This window comes from Hakea prostrata, chromosome 5 (assembly GCF_041222555.1).
Source record: "Hakea prostrata isolate BN-2017 chromosome 5, UWA_Hpros_2, whole genome shotgun sequence".
In the NCBI taxonomy this organism is placed as follows: domain Eukaryota; kingdom Viridiplantae; phylum Streptophyta; class Magnoliopsida; order Proteales; family Proteaceae; genus Hakea; species Hakea prostrata.
Window position 1 is genome coordinate 58,740,088 of NC_142604.1, and position 16,748 is coordinate 58,756,835.

At 36.1% G+C, this 16,748-nt stretch overlaps 1 protein-coding gene across 1 annotated transcript; it reads left to right on the forward strand.

Annotated features, from left to right (window-relative positions):
- Positions 1 to 4,735: 4,735 nt before the first annotated feature.
- LOC149016806 (furcatin hydrolase-like) lies at positions 4,736 to 10,046 on the forward strand. The gene is made up of 12 exons (XM_089156816.1): positions 4,736 to 4,868; positions 6,452 to 6,510; positions 6,862 to 6,937; positions 7,872 to 7,949; positions 8,027 to 8,114; positions 8,209 to 8,434; positions 8,509 to 8,624; positions 8,812 to 9,023; positions 9,202 to 9,233; positions 9,426 to 9,528; positions 9,637 to 9,739; positions 9,860 to 10,046. Exons 1-12 carry the CDS (start codon positions 4,736 to 4,738, stop codon positions 10,044 to 10,046), a joined length of 1,413 nt encoding a protein of 470 aa, XP_089012942.1.
- The last annotated feature ends 6,702 nt before the right edge of the window (positions 10,047 to 16,748 follow it).

Below are 16,748 nucleotides of genomic sequence, written 5' to 3' on the forward strand. Positions count from 1 at the left end.
CGTCCACCTATCGTTCATCCAATGATGAAGACAATATCGTAAATTTGAGGAAGATGTGAGGGTAGCGATGTAATATCGAAAACTTAATTTAAGTGAGATTCTAGAATGACTGCTGCCAGGAGCAAATTGCGAAGTCGACAACGTTGTATGTGTGTGTAAACAATAGGAGTGAAACCAAAAAAGGAAAGTGTGAGGGGATCTTGCTATGCTGGTGTGTCTGATGTAGTGGTTCCTATGGTGTCCATTGAGGATAGACGCCACGTGGATTCTATTAAATTTCAACTGCACAAAAGAATGATTATATCCCAATTAAGGAAAAAGTACTGGATTACTTCACTTAAATTTGGTATAATATGCACATGCTCATTTGTACATCATCGAAATTTAATAGAATTTACATAGCGTCCATCCAATGATGGGCATCATTGGCACTACCGCACTAGCAGTCGAAATTACTAGTCCAGTAAGATCTAATATGAGGGGAGCACAATCCTCTACCTAACGATCCCAACTCTAAGTCTACTTGCTTCTTCTGTAGACTCTATTGATAAACAAAAGTTTTAAAATGTTGTTAGGATGTCATCAACAAACCGATGACAACAAAAATAATGCTCTCGAGAGATGTCGATGAGTCTTGATCAATCTTCACATACCTGAACTAGATAAGAGATATTTAGATGAAATCTATCATCTTGAGTCGACCTCTATGGATTCTATATGAATGCCTTAGATGCATTTATTTTTGCTCCATGCTGCAAAGAATTCTACACACTGTCAATATAGGGTTGGTAGAGTGGTAATTAAGATCCATACTTCTCAGTGGAAGGAGGTCATAACAAGGCTCCCTCTCGAGGATGTACGAGGTACCTCAAAATAAACCAAAAAAAAAAAGAAAATCCTACACAATCTTGATGGTCAAAATACGAGCAATACCATCTCCCCATATTTATTTTCTAAATTGTTTTGGGTAATGTTCTCGTGTCATTGCATGCATGCAAAAATGAAAGGCTACACACATACACACATGGGCATCATAGAGTAAAATACAATGCTTTGTGGGGGGGGGGGAGACTATAGCCTTTTGTGGGATCAGAAGATCATTTTTCCCATTTGTAGTTAGGTGAGGGTACTTATATTCCATCAACTACTTTCACATTTTTCTTTTTTTTTCCCAATAGTTTATAGTTGAGTGGGTAGATTAGTAAAATAAGTTCAGAATTTCTACTCACATAGGCACTCAAGGGGCAGATCTGTACCATTTGTAAAGCTCGAGGCTCAAGTCTTAGAGGTGGATCCACAACCCCCAATAGAGGTTAAAAAAAAAAACCCCAATAAAGATTGATATTTTTACTTTTATTTATTTTGTTTTGAAATGAATATTTTAATTCACTCATACCCATGTGAGAATCTACATGGAGTCAAGTAAAATGGGGTCTATATAAGAGAATCCAACATGAGCCAATAAACACTGATGCCTAAGATGACTATCAAGTCTTTTTCTTGGTTGTGGCCTCTAAAGAGATCTAGGAAAGTCGAGCTCAAGGTCTTTGCTTTCCTAAGTATAACCTTATAGCCTATGAGCTGGTGTGCCTCCCAAGTTATTAGCATTCTAAGTTTGTGGATCATTTGTACTAATGTCCATTATGTATTATAGAAGGCCAAAAATGTAAGTATCTATTGTTGTGTTGATGAAAGATTTTATATATATTTGAGCAAATTGTGTTGGCATCCCAAAATAGAGGTTTTAAAGCATTGACACCCACTTTATGTTTGAAAAACGTAGACACCTCAATTAATTAAACACATTAGTCCATTATGTTAGAAAAAGTTAACCCATTGTTTATTTTTCTGTAATTCCAAAAATGCCTTTACCAAAATATGAGGAAAAAAAAAAAAAATCCAACAACAATGTCTTCATCAAATAATCTTCATAGGTGGAAGAAATTTTTTTTTGGGGTAAGGGTAGAATAAGATTTCTTGAAAGGGTATAATAGTCTTTGCGATAATATAACTAATCATTTTAACCAAATATGACCTATGTGTTTTTCAAACATAAAGTGGGGGTGTTAGTGCTTTAAAGCCTCCATTTTGTCATACCAATGCAGCTTTACTCCTTTTTATTTTTATTTTTTGCCAAATGCTCCATATATTAAACATTTATCAAAGTTCATAGTTACAATTCAATCATGTACTCCATAAAAAAGAAAAAAAAATGAAGAGAGAAAAAAATAATATTTCCAAATAGTAAATGATGATCATGTTGGAGTAAAATTCAATTTATGAAAATTATCAAACTATACTACTATTATAAAAGCAATAACTGAAAAGACATGATTACATTTTCTTTTCCAAAATACCCTTGTTTATTCAAAATAATTAGATTTTTAAATCATTTAAGAAAGACATCTTAAATTGTAATTATCATTTATGAGCACAATATTAATTGATTAAGAGGTGGATCCACACCCCAATAAAGGTTGATATTTTTATTTTTATTTTTTTGTTTGAACGTGGATATTTAATATTTTAATTCAGTTATACTTATACCCATGTGAGCCTACAGGGACTCAAGTAAAATGTGGTCTGTATAAGAGACCCCAACATGAACCAATAAACACTGATGCTTATGATGACTATGAAGTCTTTTTCATGGTTGTAGCTTTTTAAAGAGATGTAGAAAAGTCAAGCTCAAGGTCTTTGTTTTCCTAAGTATAATCTTGTGGACTATGAACTAAGGTGCCTTTCGAGTTACTAGCATTCTAAGCTTGTGGATCATTTCAACTAAATGTCTATTATGTATTATAGAAGGTCAAATAGTAAAAAGGCATTGGTGCTCGTTTGACGGAGAGGTGATCCAGATTCATTATTCGGCCATCTCCCCCATGTTCAATCTTGACTCCACCCCTAGCAGAAGAGAGATCACTCAACTAGAAGGAATGAAGAAGAACTCAGTAAAATTTATGTACGCACCAATCCAACTACAGGGACAATTTTCCCTTGCTCTGAAATTGCTTCATCGAGTATTGCTTGCTTGCTTTTAGGTTTTCCTCTTAATGATATAGTATGTCTTAAACCTTATATAAATTCCAATTATAATTCTTAATTTTGATGTTACTTGTATCATATACAAGAAATCTTAATGATAGCCCACTTATCTGAGGTTTCAAACTCTACCCAATAATCATCCCACCCATTCTTGTCCTTGCCCTTATTATCTATTAAAATCCACCCACTTTTATTTATTTATTATTATTATTATTTTTTTTTTTGTAAAAAAGACATTTATCAAAGATTGGAGCTAGTACAAGCATTGACTTCTTCATGACTTCTTCATTATACATCTGAAGAAGTTAATAATTGATATTATGGCAAGAGGACCACCTTAGCCAAAAAATCCGCAATCAGGTTGGAAAACCTTGAAATAAAAACAAAAACACAAGGTACTTAGATTGAAATAAATGGGAGTTGGTGGCAAATGTGCATTTAAAGCTATTTAAAATTTCCAAACTTGACTGGTAGAGTTAGGAGAGAGGTACTTTTTTTTTTTTGATAAATTAGCAGAGAGGTACTTGCCAGGAACTAAATGGGAGTTAGTGGTAGGGACCCATTTACAGTTGAAGTGTGCTGGCATTCATGAATATGATATGGATAACATCAAATATTAAAAATTGAAATAAATGCCACCTTGAGGATGCAATCAAAGGCGGACCTACATCGGGGCGGAGGGAGCCATGGGGATTGAAAAAAAAAATCTTATTAGGTATTCAAAATGTCATTCCTAATTAAAAACTAACTTCTCAATCCCTATTTATTCTCTCCTTTCTCCTCTTTTTATCTATTCTCTTTCCCTTTCTATTAGCGTGGGTTTGGAAAAAAATCTTCTCCACAATTAAGGGATTTTTGTTCGCTGCTTTCTCGGATTTATCCGTCTCTTTTTGAATATGCCTCATTTTTTGGAAAATTTGAACGGTTTTGATTTTTTTAATAAATTTTTATATTTAAAATGTTTTATAAATTACAATTATTCGTCCTTTATACTTTTTAAATTTACAAAAATCAATCCCTGCTTATCTCGATGAGAACAAAATCCTAAACGGGATTTACAAACTCCTCTAACCCCTCCATTGTTCACCTTGGCTTCACCGAGAATCACCGATGGGCTCCTCTGGACATCCTTGCCGCAGCTTTCGTGCCGTTTGGTTTGCATCCTACCCCATGGTGTCCCACCGTAGTTATAACAATGGAATCATAGATCTCAATCTGTTTGGATCATCCATTTAGCAATTAATCAACATTCTCAAATATTCATTTTTTCAAAGATTTGTAGCAAATCAAAGAAGACCAAGCCCTTTGATCATTCTTTTAGCTTCGCGATGATTTTCCATCACAAAACCTAGAAACCGAAAAAAATAACGTGTTATTATTTCAAATTTCAAGAAATAAAAAATTTATTATTAGTCAGAAGGGAAAGAATGTAAGAATTAGAAAACAATTAGAACCGTCTTAAAGAGTTTTAAATGATGTAGAATATCTCATGCTATTAGGAATGACAAGAAAAAGTCACAAAGAAGGTATTGTGGCAACATGGTAATTTTTTTTATTTTTTATTTTTATTTTTTCTGCAGGGAAGTGGAGTACTACTGAAGCGGCTACGGGACGTGCAGCAAAAGTCCTATAGTTCTTAATGAATGACAGATTATTATGCTGCCCTCATGAAGGGAAGAACACATACGAAATGGAAATCAAGGGTAAGGACACCATGGGGGCCGGAGTTACCGGCAGAACTAATGGTGAGGCAACGGAAGCAGATGACCTGAAGAGCGGTGCGGCAATGAAAGCAGCGGCAAGGATGTCCGAAGAGGCCATCGGTGATTTTCGTTGAAGAGCCAAGGTGAACACTGGAGGGGTTTGAGGAGTTTGTAAATCCCGTTTAGGATTTGCTCTCATCGAGATGAGCAGGGATTGATTTTTGTAAATTTAGAAAATATAGGGAGACAAATAATTGTAATTTATAAAACTTTTTAAATATAAAAATTTATTGAAAGAATCTAAACCGTTCAATTTTTCCATACCACGTGGCATATTTTCACGGCTGCGCGGATGGATACCCGCGCAGCCGCGAACAAAAATCCACAATTAAGTACCCTTGCTCTTTCTCAATTTATTTGTCTTTTTTTCCTCATTTTTTAAAATTTTTATTTATTTTATATTTCTTTATTGCTTCTATAATTTTTATTATTTGATTTTATATTGTGTATAAAATGTCTATAGTTAGTAAGGTAATTAAAAAAAAAAAAAAATTGGTTTGCATCTTCTACCAAAGAAATTTTGGTTTCGCGTTTAACTTTTTAGGGTTTAAGTCATGTGTCATTGTTTTTTTGTATTGTTGCTTTAATTTACTTATATTTTGTCGAAAAAAATCATTATCAATAATATACCATTTTATTGAAATATATGTGGGCCAATGCTTTAATATAATAAAAAAAAATTTCAGAGGTGAGACCCCCAATGGGTCTTATAAGGGCCCACACAATATGTGTAGCGAAAAAACATTAGTGCTTCTCCAACGGAAATGTTATTTGGACTTTCATTCTTCGCTGTCCCAATGTTGAATACTGGTTCCGCCCAAAGATGCAGTTGAAGTGTGCTTTGGCATTATCGAATATATATGATATAAGTAACATAAAAATTAAAATAAATGTTACTTTGATGATGCAGTTGAAGTATGCGTGAACTAGTCCGGATGAAACTCAGATTCCAACAAAAAAGTCGAAAAAAAATATAATTTTTAGTCCATCTAATTCCACAATCATCCATGTACCACACCTCATAAAATTTGAGAAAAGAGAAACGATCCCGAGTATTTTCTTAGCAGAGTTTTGCGAGGTACTTTGGTCGTGAAATTTTCAACTTTTCACAGAATACATGTAATACTCTATGCATATGATATACATTTATTTTAATCCAAATACATAAGATTATTATATTTGAAGGCATTATTTGAGTATTGTTTTGCTTAAATTACAAATAATTATTTCCCATGCAATGTCTCATCTTCATATCTATGATCTCTCCCATAGAGGATCCAAATATGTCCCTAGGTTCCCCAATCTAACAACTTGTGAGTAAGGAGTAAACTTGAAGGCTGTGCATTTAATGCGCAACATGTGTTGTTGACAGTCGAGATCAAATATTGACTGTCCATTTTGAAGGTGTTGAAAACCGAAACAGACGATTGGTAGCACAGTTCTACACATTTAATGCATAGCACTGAAGTCCAACCCGTAAGCATTTACTCATAGAAATCCAAGTCTCTTTCTCTCTCACACACATATATACACACACTCAGACACACAAACACACGGTCATACGCTCATAATGATGCTTCTTTTCTTTCCATGCATACATGCTTGGCTGAGTACAGATCACTAAAAGTAAAATTTTTGGACAGACAAGATAGCGGACGGCTCAAATGGAGATGTGGCCTTGGATTCTTATCATCGATACAAGGTACCTACATGCACTTTTTATTTATTTATTGCTTAGTCTTCATTTACTAGAAGACAAAGGTACCTACCATCCATAGAAGACTAAGGGGATTTTGCTTAAGTCAAATGCAGAGGACCGTCAAGTCATTAATTTTGGTCGGTTGGATCAGAATTTCGATCGAGATTTTGATCTCGACCTTGAAATTCAACAGTTGAAATTTCGATTCAACGGACTGAAATCTTGCTTGATCGTCATGCGCATTTATTTAATGCGTATGACTCAAGCAATTTCGCAGCTAGGGTGTACATGCTTTATTCATTAAACTATTCAGTTCAGTGTGATTATCATGATAATGTATTTTTTGATAAATAGGAACATGTGGCTATAATGAAGCATTTGGGCGTCAATTCTTATAGATTCTCCATTGCATGGACCAGAATATTACCAAGTAAGTAGTCTGATATTGGTCCTTAATGCGAGTATGTTAATACATATAAGACACACATGGGATACATCAGATGTGATCACATGGTGGATGCCTCCCATGCATTAATGTATATTCATGGAATACATGAATATTTATTTGTCTTGCTTGGATCTATTAATAATCCATATATGATGTATAACATTAGCTTAACTCTTCATGTTGTTAAAAATCTTTGTGTTATGCATTTTTCTTTCCTTTGGAATAGATGATTTTCTATATACTAGGGATGAGAGATTATGCTTGAGAGCAACGCTGCTCCTAACAGTGCACGGTCCAAATTCAATTTGGGGTCTAGAGAAAATCTGAATCGTTGAATAAACACTTCACTCAACAATCTAGATTAGCTCTGGACCCCAAATTGAATCTAGGCCTTTGACTGCTGGGAGCAGTGCTGCTCCCAAGCAAAATCAAGGGATGAGATGTATTCCATAATATACTATCAGACATAATCAAACTCCCGACCTCTTTACTAAGAGGTGTTGGTCTTACCAACTAAGCAAACCTCCAATGTTTTGTGTTATACCTTTATAGTTAAGGCAAAAGAATGCAATTGTTGTGTATGCTTGTGTCTAGACATAGTCAATCTAATTACCATACCATATATCATAATTTCTCACTAAGTTGTGTTTGGGTGTTGGCACAGACTAAAACACATAACTTGTCAGTATTGTTTCTTTCTTATTCATACTGTTACCTACACTGTCTCATTCTATAATGGAAAAAGGAGGTGAAGATCAGGAAACTTGATAAGATGACATTTTTTTGGGGGTAAAAATATATAAGATGACATTTAATGCATCAAAATCTAATATAGATGAAGGGAAATTGGCTTTATATAATTTTATTCATACATGATAAATTTGACTTATGATATTGTGAATCTAAACATTCACAGAAGGAAAATTATGTCATGGAGTCAATGAGATTGGCATCAACTATTACAACAACCTTATCGATGAGCTTATATCCAACGGTAAAATCTCTCTCTCTCTCTCTAAATAAATTAGAGATGAATTATGTCAAGAAGTTATCTTAACTGTATGTACGTAGGTATTGAGCCCATCGTAACCCTTTTTCACTGGGACCTGCCTCAAGTCCTCGATGATGAGTATGGTGGTTTCTTGAATTATCGAATCATGCATGTAAGCTACTCCTTATCACCTTCGGATCAAAACTTGAAACTCATTGGTTCTCATTGATTGTATAGACAATATATATGTATATGTATGCAGAAGCGATTTCAAGGACTTTGTAAACATTTGCTTTGAACGATTTGGTGACCGTGTGAAGCATTGGATCACCTTGAACGAGCCACATATTTTCACCATGCTTGGCTATGTTTATGGAAACATGGCTCCAGGCCTTGTGGAAGATCATTTTATAAATCCATATGTAGTAGCCCACAACTTGCTCCTTGCTCATGCAAACGCAGTGGATATCTACAGGAAGAAGTACCAGGTAATGTTTTATACCTAGCCATAATGTTCTATAGAAGAGTTGAATTTATGGTGCTTTATTTGTTGTTTACACAGACGGACCAGCAAGGCAAGATTGGAATCACTTTACAGTCTGACCACACGATTCCCGCAACCAATGACCAGTGCGACAGAGAAGCTGCTGGAAGAGCTTTAGATTTCACACTGGGATGGTGAGCTTTTGTTTTTCTTCTCTGCTAATAGGATCATTTGTATTAGAAAGCGAAAAAAAAAATAAAAAATTACAAACATATAATCAAAGAACCATTCCTCAAACCTGCAACATCAGTTGCCTCCAAATACATCTAATCAATCATTTCCACATAATACAAAATTCGTTTTTGATTTTTTTTTGACAAGGTTTATGGATCCAGTACACTTTGGAGAGTATCCAGAAAGTATGAAAAAAAATGTGGGGAACAGGCTGCCAAAATTTACTCCTATGGAATCTTGCATGTTGAGAGGGTCATATGACTTCCTTGGATTGAACTATTATACTTCAGTTTACGTTGCTGCAGCCTCTCAGTCTCCTACTCCTTCTTACTTGACTGATGGATGCTACAGAACCTCTAGTAAGTTCAGATAGAAACCTTGATTTGGTATCTTATTTCAACAATTAAGAAATCTCCAAACAGGAGTTTTATAGAACAGTTAATTAATTTAACCTGAGTTACATCATTAGAAATTACTATGTTTTCATAAAGATATATCTCAAGCTTATTATTTGGTTTTTGTTACATGATATTTCAGGTCGCATAAACGGAGTTCCAGTTGGTCCACTGGTATGTAATTTAGGAATATATGAAGGCAAAAGTTCTTGAAAATCTTAATCATCAAGACCGTCCACCAATTAATATGTTAATATGCATGTTTAGTTGCAGGCTTAGTTCATTCAATATCCACCACGAATGTTGATCCAATCTTATGTTTTTCAGTCATATATATCATATATACATAAATATGTAAATTTGCAGGCTGCTTCAGATAGGCAATGTATCTATCCAAAAGGACTACAAGAGCTTCTACTTCACATAAAGGAGAGATATAATAGCCCGGCTGTTTACATTACTGAGAATGGTGAACCATATACCTACCTAATTTCCTTGCTCTTAAACGTGTCCCGTGCTTTATAAATTGGATGCAAAAAAAATTTAGGTAAAAATATTCTACTGGGTTTTTTTGCAGGAATTTTTAATCATTCATCTGAGACAAAGGGTCAAAAATTAAATGATGTCCAGAGAGCGAAAGCCTTCCAGGAACATTTGTGTTATCTTCACAAAGCCATGGTGTGAGTATTTATACTTCATTCATATAGTCTTGTTCATGAAGAAAAGAATCATGGAAAACAAAAATAAGAATTTTTTTTTTCATTTGATTATTAAAATTGTTTTTCATCTTTATTTTGTAGTGCTGGTGTTGATGTGAAGGGATACTTCATCTGGACTTTGTTAGATGCCATGGAATGGAGTAGTGGTTTCACAGTCAGTTTGGGAATTCACTACGTAGACTACAAAGATGGCCTGAAAATACAACCAAAGCATTCAGCCATTTGGTATAAGGAATTCCTAAATAGTAGTCCTTCTATCCATACGTAATAAACTAAGGATGTCTTTCATATGATTTCAAGTTCTTCTTTTAAAAGAGCAAGTCGTATTTCCTCTTGCTCCTTCACCATATGAAGTAGGAGCATTTCAATAATCTATAAAGCATTGCTATGTTTTTCTTGCTTCATCTCAGATAAAAGAATCAGTGAGGTTGGGTTGTACTCAGGGCAACTATTGTTGCAGGATTGGGTGTGCGTGTGGTTCCTAAGTATGTGTATTTGCATTTCAATTATTAGTAAAGTCTGATTCCTTTATTTAAAAAGAGATGTCCTTTCACTCCTTGCTGCTCTAACTTCCTTGCAAGTATTCTGGAATGCAATGGTCTTCCCTTCCACCTAAAACAGCAATACAAGGTTGGGTAATTAGTTCATTCATTGTTTAGGGGCCATAATCTTCCCACATGCTTCTCAGGTAAGTAATATTGTGTTGATCCATTGGCTGAGATTGTTTGTGTTGTCACTGTTGACAACAATATGCAATGTGTTCTAAGAGTGTGTGGCTTTTACTGAAGTGAAGGTCCCATAGAAGACTTTGGGCATTCACTATGTTTTTAGAGGGTAATTAACACTGTTACAATGGTCTTGAGTGCTTATGAGAAGATTTAAGAGTTTAGCGTGAAGTAAAGATTTCTTCTGATGGTGGATTTCATAGGTCACTAAGCAAGGGTCATATTGGAGGAATTTTTTGATAGTCAAGTAATTGTTTTCTGGGTTCAGCTTCAACTGAAAAAATGTAGCTCTTGAAGTCTTCTTTTCGACACACTCTTTAGATTGTGATTTTGATATTAAATGAAGAAGTTATGATGTTTCTCATGAGAGTATAATACATGGAAGCAAATCTAGGCAGTGTAGACATCTAAGGAAATTTGCTTTCTGTGATGCTATATTTCATCAGGGGTTAAAATATAATTTTTAAGAGTTTGAGGGTCTTTTTGAAAGAAGATTTAAGTCTAAAGGAGGAACATGCAATTTTGAAAGACTGAATGGTGCATATCTAACAGTTATTAGAGGGACAATGACAAAGATCCAATTTTGAGGGCCAAGATTGATGTGTTTGGTTTTAAAGAGACAGAAAAGATTCTATCACGTGGTTTTAGGTTGGTTGAGAGCATGCATATGTGGTACACTACAAAGTATGATGATTAAAATGATCCCGTGTTCATCGATTAAAATATGATTAAAAAAGATTCTATTTGAGATAATCCTGTGAAGGGTACTCTAATTTTACATTACCTAAGGGATCTGATGGCCCAGATGTTACCTTATCCATATTCAAAGTGGATATTTAACCAAAAACGTTTATGGATTTAGATTCCTGGATTTCGAAAAAACTATACATTTGCAGATTCAGAAAAATCACGCGATCAATTAGTTTCTTGAACTGATTTCATTCCACAACCAAACACTAATTTTATAAATTATAACTCAATAGATTTGGGATCTTTAGATATTTGAAATCTACGTCTCATGTGGGGCCGGGCCGGGTTACCTGCCATTCAAAGTGGAGCCAACCGTTTTATGGATAGATTCCTTTTGGGACAACAAGGAGGATGAAACCGAGGTTCCTGAACTTTACAGTCATTCTATTAAGCTCAATTTTGGGTTAGATAACAACGTTTTCTCGGGTGTGTTGACTTGTGGAGACTAAGAACATCGGGGGGGACAAAAAGCAAGATTGGTTGAAGAACATAGTGATTTTTTTTTTGGTTAAAGAACATAGGTAACTAATCTATTGTCATCTCCCAAATTTGAAAAATTAACTTTTTAATTAGTTGCTTGTTAGGTTTGAGTTGTTTGAGGTTGTAGTTTTACATTGCAAGAGTTCATACTCGAGTGGGTGCTCCATGTGTTGAATGCATTGAGAGTGGGTGCTCTTTGATCATTGTATTGATCAAGATTTTAGTTGGAAAGTATTGAGTAAATACGAAGTTCATTTTAGGACATTATTCCATGTATGTAGGAAGTTTGGCCAAACCACATAAATTTGGTGTTTTATGTCTCTAGTTTATTTTTGTGTTACATCTATTGGAGTGCTTTGATTGTAGAATGGTAGAACATTGTTTGGTAGACTTAGCCACATTGTAGTGTGTGGTGAATGTGTCCATGCGCGATTGATAACTACACAATTGTCTTGATCAACCTTGTCTTGAGACTAAAGCCTCCTTGGTGGCTAAGGGGTTTAATCAACAAAAGGGTCTTGACTACAATGAAACCTTTAGTCCTATTGTCAAACCCACTACTCTCCGCCTTGTTCTATCTCTTGTTGTCTCCCATTCTTGGCCTATTCACCAACTAGACATACAAAATGCCTTTTTACATGGCTTTTTTAATAAAACAATCTACACAAAACAACCACTAGAGTTTGCTAATTCTCTTCATCCTGATTATATTTGTCATCTTCACAGATTTCGTTATGGTTTCAAACAAGCCCCTCGTGCTTGGTTTGATCGCCTTTAGTTCCTTTTTACTGGAATTTGGTGTTGTTGGATCTAAAACTAACACTTCTCTTTTCATTCATCATGGTATTTCTGATACACTTTATATCTTAATTTATATGGATGACATCATTGTTATTGAAAGCTCTGAGTTGTTACTTTCTAAATTCATGACTACTATTGCCCCTATGTGCTTTCAAAGATCTTGGTCCCTTACATTATTTTCTTTGGAATGTATGTGTCTCCATTCTCTAATGGTCTTCATCTTTGTCAACAATAATATATTACTGACCTTCTTCACAATGCCAACATGGGTAATTGCAAACCTGTTACCAATCCTCTTTCTCCTTCTACCCAATTGAGAAAAATTTTTGGGGGAGCTAATGGTTGATCCTACGTTGTATAGAAGTATTGTGTGGGCTCTACAATATGCTACTATAACTCGCCTTGACATATAGTTTGCAGTCAACAACGTTTGTTAGTTTATGCAAAGTTTGACTCTTGATCATTGGTCTGCTGTATCAAAAGGATTTTGTAGTACATAAAAGGTACTATATCTCATGGAATTGTCATCAACAAATCCTCTAATATGACATTAACAACCTTTTCTGATGCTGAATGGGCTGATTGCCCTAACGATCATAAGTCTACATTGTATCTTGGAGTTCTCAAAAACAATCCATTGTTGCTTGCTCCAAGTACGGAGTCTGAATATCAAGCTCTTGCAAATGCTGTTGCAAAGCTCACTTGGCTACAATCTCTCCTCCACGAGCTTTATATTTTTCTAAGTGATGCTCCTGTTCTTTGGTGTGACAATATTGGTGCAACCTACCTCACTGCAAATCGTATCTTTCATGCTTGTACCAAACATGTGGAGATTGACTTCCACTTTGTCTGTGATAAGGTTGCCAAATGGAGATCTTCAAGTTTGTTTCTTATCTACTAAAGATCAATTGGTTGACATCTTCACCAAGCTACTATCTACTCCACGTTTTAGCATGTTGCTAGCCAACCTCAATGTCACTTCACCTCCCTTGAGTTTGTAGGGGCGTAAAGGGATACTTCTAGAAATGCAACCAAAACCCTAGTCACCACTTCATCTCAAGCTTATGTGGCTAGGGTGCTTTTAAGAGTTCTATAGCTGATCAAACACTAGCCACTACACTCAAGAAGGTTTCTACAATTGGTATTTACAAAGACTCTAACCAACCCAAAGAAGAGTTTGATACAGATTACAATTGCTACAAAACCTTGGCCAATATTTTATATAAATCCAAAACACTGACTCATGGAATCTAGAAAATCACAACTACAAGAGTCCTAGAACACTGATAAAAAAGGACTCTATATCTATATAAGGAAGCCATTTACACAACTCTCAATATGGTTGGAAATATTTGAAACTCTCCCGTGGACGTAGGTTGAATTCAACCGAACCATGTAAATATTGGTCTCTTGCCTTCTCTCTCTCTCTCTCTCTCACTCACACACACACATCTCTCTCTCCACACATTTCTCTCTCTCTCTTGCATGTCTCTCTCTCTCTCTCTCTCTCTCTCTCTCTCTCTCTTCATTCCACGTTTCTAGCACAAACATATCAAAAAGAACATAGACATGCGGTAAATGTTTAAGATATAAAAAGTTTCAGAATAGAACATAGACATGCATGCAAAGGTTGATTATATATATAATGAGAGAGAGAGAGAGAGAGAGAGAGAGAGAGGGAGAGGAGAGAGAGAGGAGAGGGAGGGGGAACCTGAAGCTTCCCATAGGGATCAAAGAGGGGGGGTGGGGAATGTTGATACACAAGTCGATCTTGGGAGACTGCTACAGATTTGGCAAGTGTGTATGCCACAAAGTTAGCCTCTCTGGGAATATGCGAGAAAGTTCATTCTGTAAAAGATGTAGCTAACTGGAGGATGTCATAGATCAAGTGAGTGGTTTTTTTAGTTGTGGCGGGTCGTTGGGCTTTGTAAGGAGATCACCAGTTCTTGGTTATCACTTTCCACACATACGTGAAACATATTAAATTCATATGCAAGAGCAAGACCTCTTCTAATGGCAAGTTCTTCTGAGATAAGGAAGTCTTGACAACCCATTCCTTGTCCTAAAGCAAAGACCACTTGATGGTTATGATCCCAAATCTATGTGTATCAGAGAAAAAGAGCCATCCACATTGAGTTTAATATCTCCTGGCATGGGGGGTTCCCACCTTATAAGCTTTGATGATTTTTGGACTGGTGTTGGTGGGAAGGGAGGGGAGAATTCAACTATAGCTTGTTGGAGTCGTTGTAGGGCATCCTGTATTTTTGGTTCTTGAGTTGAATGGGTGTATGGTTATAGTAGCCCCATAAAATCCAAAATGCTATGAGGGTGTGGTATGGCTTGTTGATTGTAGGTGGAGGGTGAGGTAGGTTGAGAGACAAGTGCTAGCAACCGTGAACAAAAAGGTTGGGATGAATGACCCTGAAGCAAGTGCAATGTATGCCATAAATGAAGTGTAAAAGGACAAGAGGTAAAGTGGTGTTGTGCCAAAGCACTGGGATGACCACAAGTGGTGCATTGGGGGGGGGGGGGGGTACGTTGCACCCATGCGCCAACAATAGATTTTCTGTGGGTAACTTGCCATGAATAGCCTTCCATAAGAAAAAAAGGATCCAAGGTGGAAGAGGAAGATGCTACAGCTGTAGGCAATTGAAGGTGGGAGTCGGGGTAGGGGAGGTGGATGCAAGACGGTAAGCCAAACTCATAGTGAACATACTTGTGGAATGGAGCTTCCAAATGAATCGATCTAATGTCGGATTAAGTGGAAGGGGAATACCTAGGATTTTTGTTGCCACCTCCAAAGGCCACCAAGCTAATACTTTGTCCCGATCCCACGAAGCGGTCTTTGATTTAATAAATTTAGACATGTTAATGGAAGAGTGAGTCGGAAACGGACACATCCTCGACCCTTCCCCACCGTTCCCCGGCCTGTGCTGATCCGGTACAAATATTGATTTTTTACCCCCCATTTATTTTTTAACCGTTTGTTGGGCCGGTCTCCTGGCCTCCTGGGGTGGGGGGGGTGTGATCCTGGATAACATCCAACGTCCTGTGGGTGGTCGGGAATCCCGTTTGGGTTCCAAGGGCTCGCCTGAAGACCATCCCCAATTTGGAGAAAGAGTCCTTGACGCAAGAGAACCCTTGCTTTAATCATCGATTTCCAGCCCCATGAGGCCGTTGGGAGTGTCGTAGCTTCTAAAAAGGTACAATGCTTGAAGTACTTATGTTTCATCAACTATCCCCATAAGGAGTTCGTGGGGTTGAGGAGTTCCCATGCCTTTCGAGTCAGAAGAACGAGATTAAAATCCTCGATTTTCTTGAGCTTAAGACCGTCAGCTCGGGTAGAGCTACAAATGGTGTCCCACAAGACACTGTGAATATGATGTTGAGTTCCATCAACACAAAAGAAGTCTTGAGAAAGCATGTCAAGTGTATTTGTGATTGAGACCGGGAGTAGAAAACATGACATGAAATGAGTAGGCATTGTAGCGAGCGTGAATTGAATGAGTACTTTTTTCTCCGCATAGGAAAGGAATTTGGCCCGCCAGTGTTGACGTTTGTTGTTTTCTTTTTGTTTGCATGTAAGTTTTTCGAATCGAGAAAGAAGGCATTAGCAACAATTACCCTATTGGGTAGAACTTATACAATAATTGTCCAAGTTTTATCATATCTTTTGTTTGTTTCATTTCTTTAAACTAATCATAAACATGTTTTTTTCTTCCTAGTATCTACTAAGTGAAAATGAATGTTCAATTATCAAAGTCCAATTATCTTATCCCATCCACGTGATGTGAGGGCCACCTCTCTATTATTGAGACTCTATAATTGTACCCTGGATGCGACATCAATGCGGTGACCAAACAAAGAGCACCTGATTTGTTATCCACAATTTGTATTCATTAGAATGATGTGGAACACCTTTCCATTACTGCATATAACTTGTGTTGGTAATATTATAATAACGTGTCAAATTAAAATGATTATATTTAATCATGAGGGAAAGAAAATTTATAAGGAAATAATATACTTAAACCCACCATAATAGCTAACTCATTATCTGCTATGCCTACTGTGAATGAATGATTAAATTAAATGGATTAAAAATACATGTATTTCAATTTTTATGTTAATTGTATCTTATTCTTGTATACTAATGATTAATAATATTACATATATACTATAACTATTAAAAATCATGTCTAAATTCTTTGGCT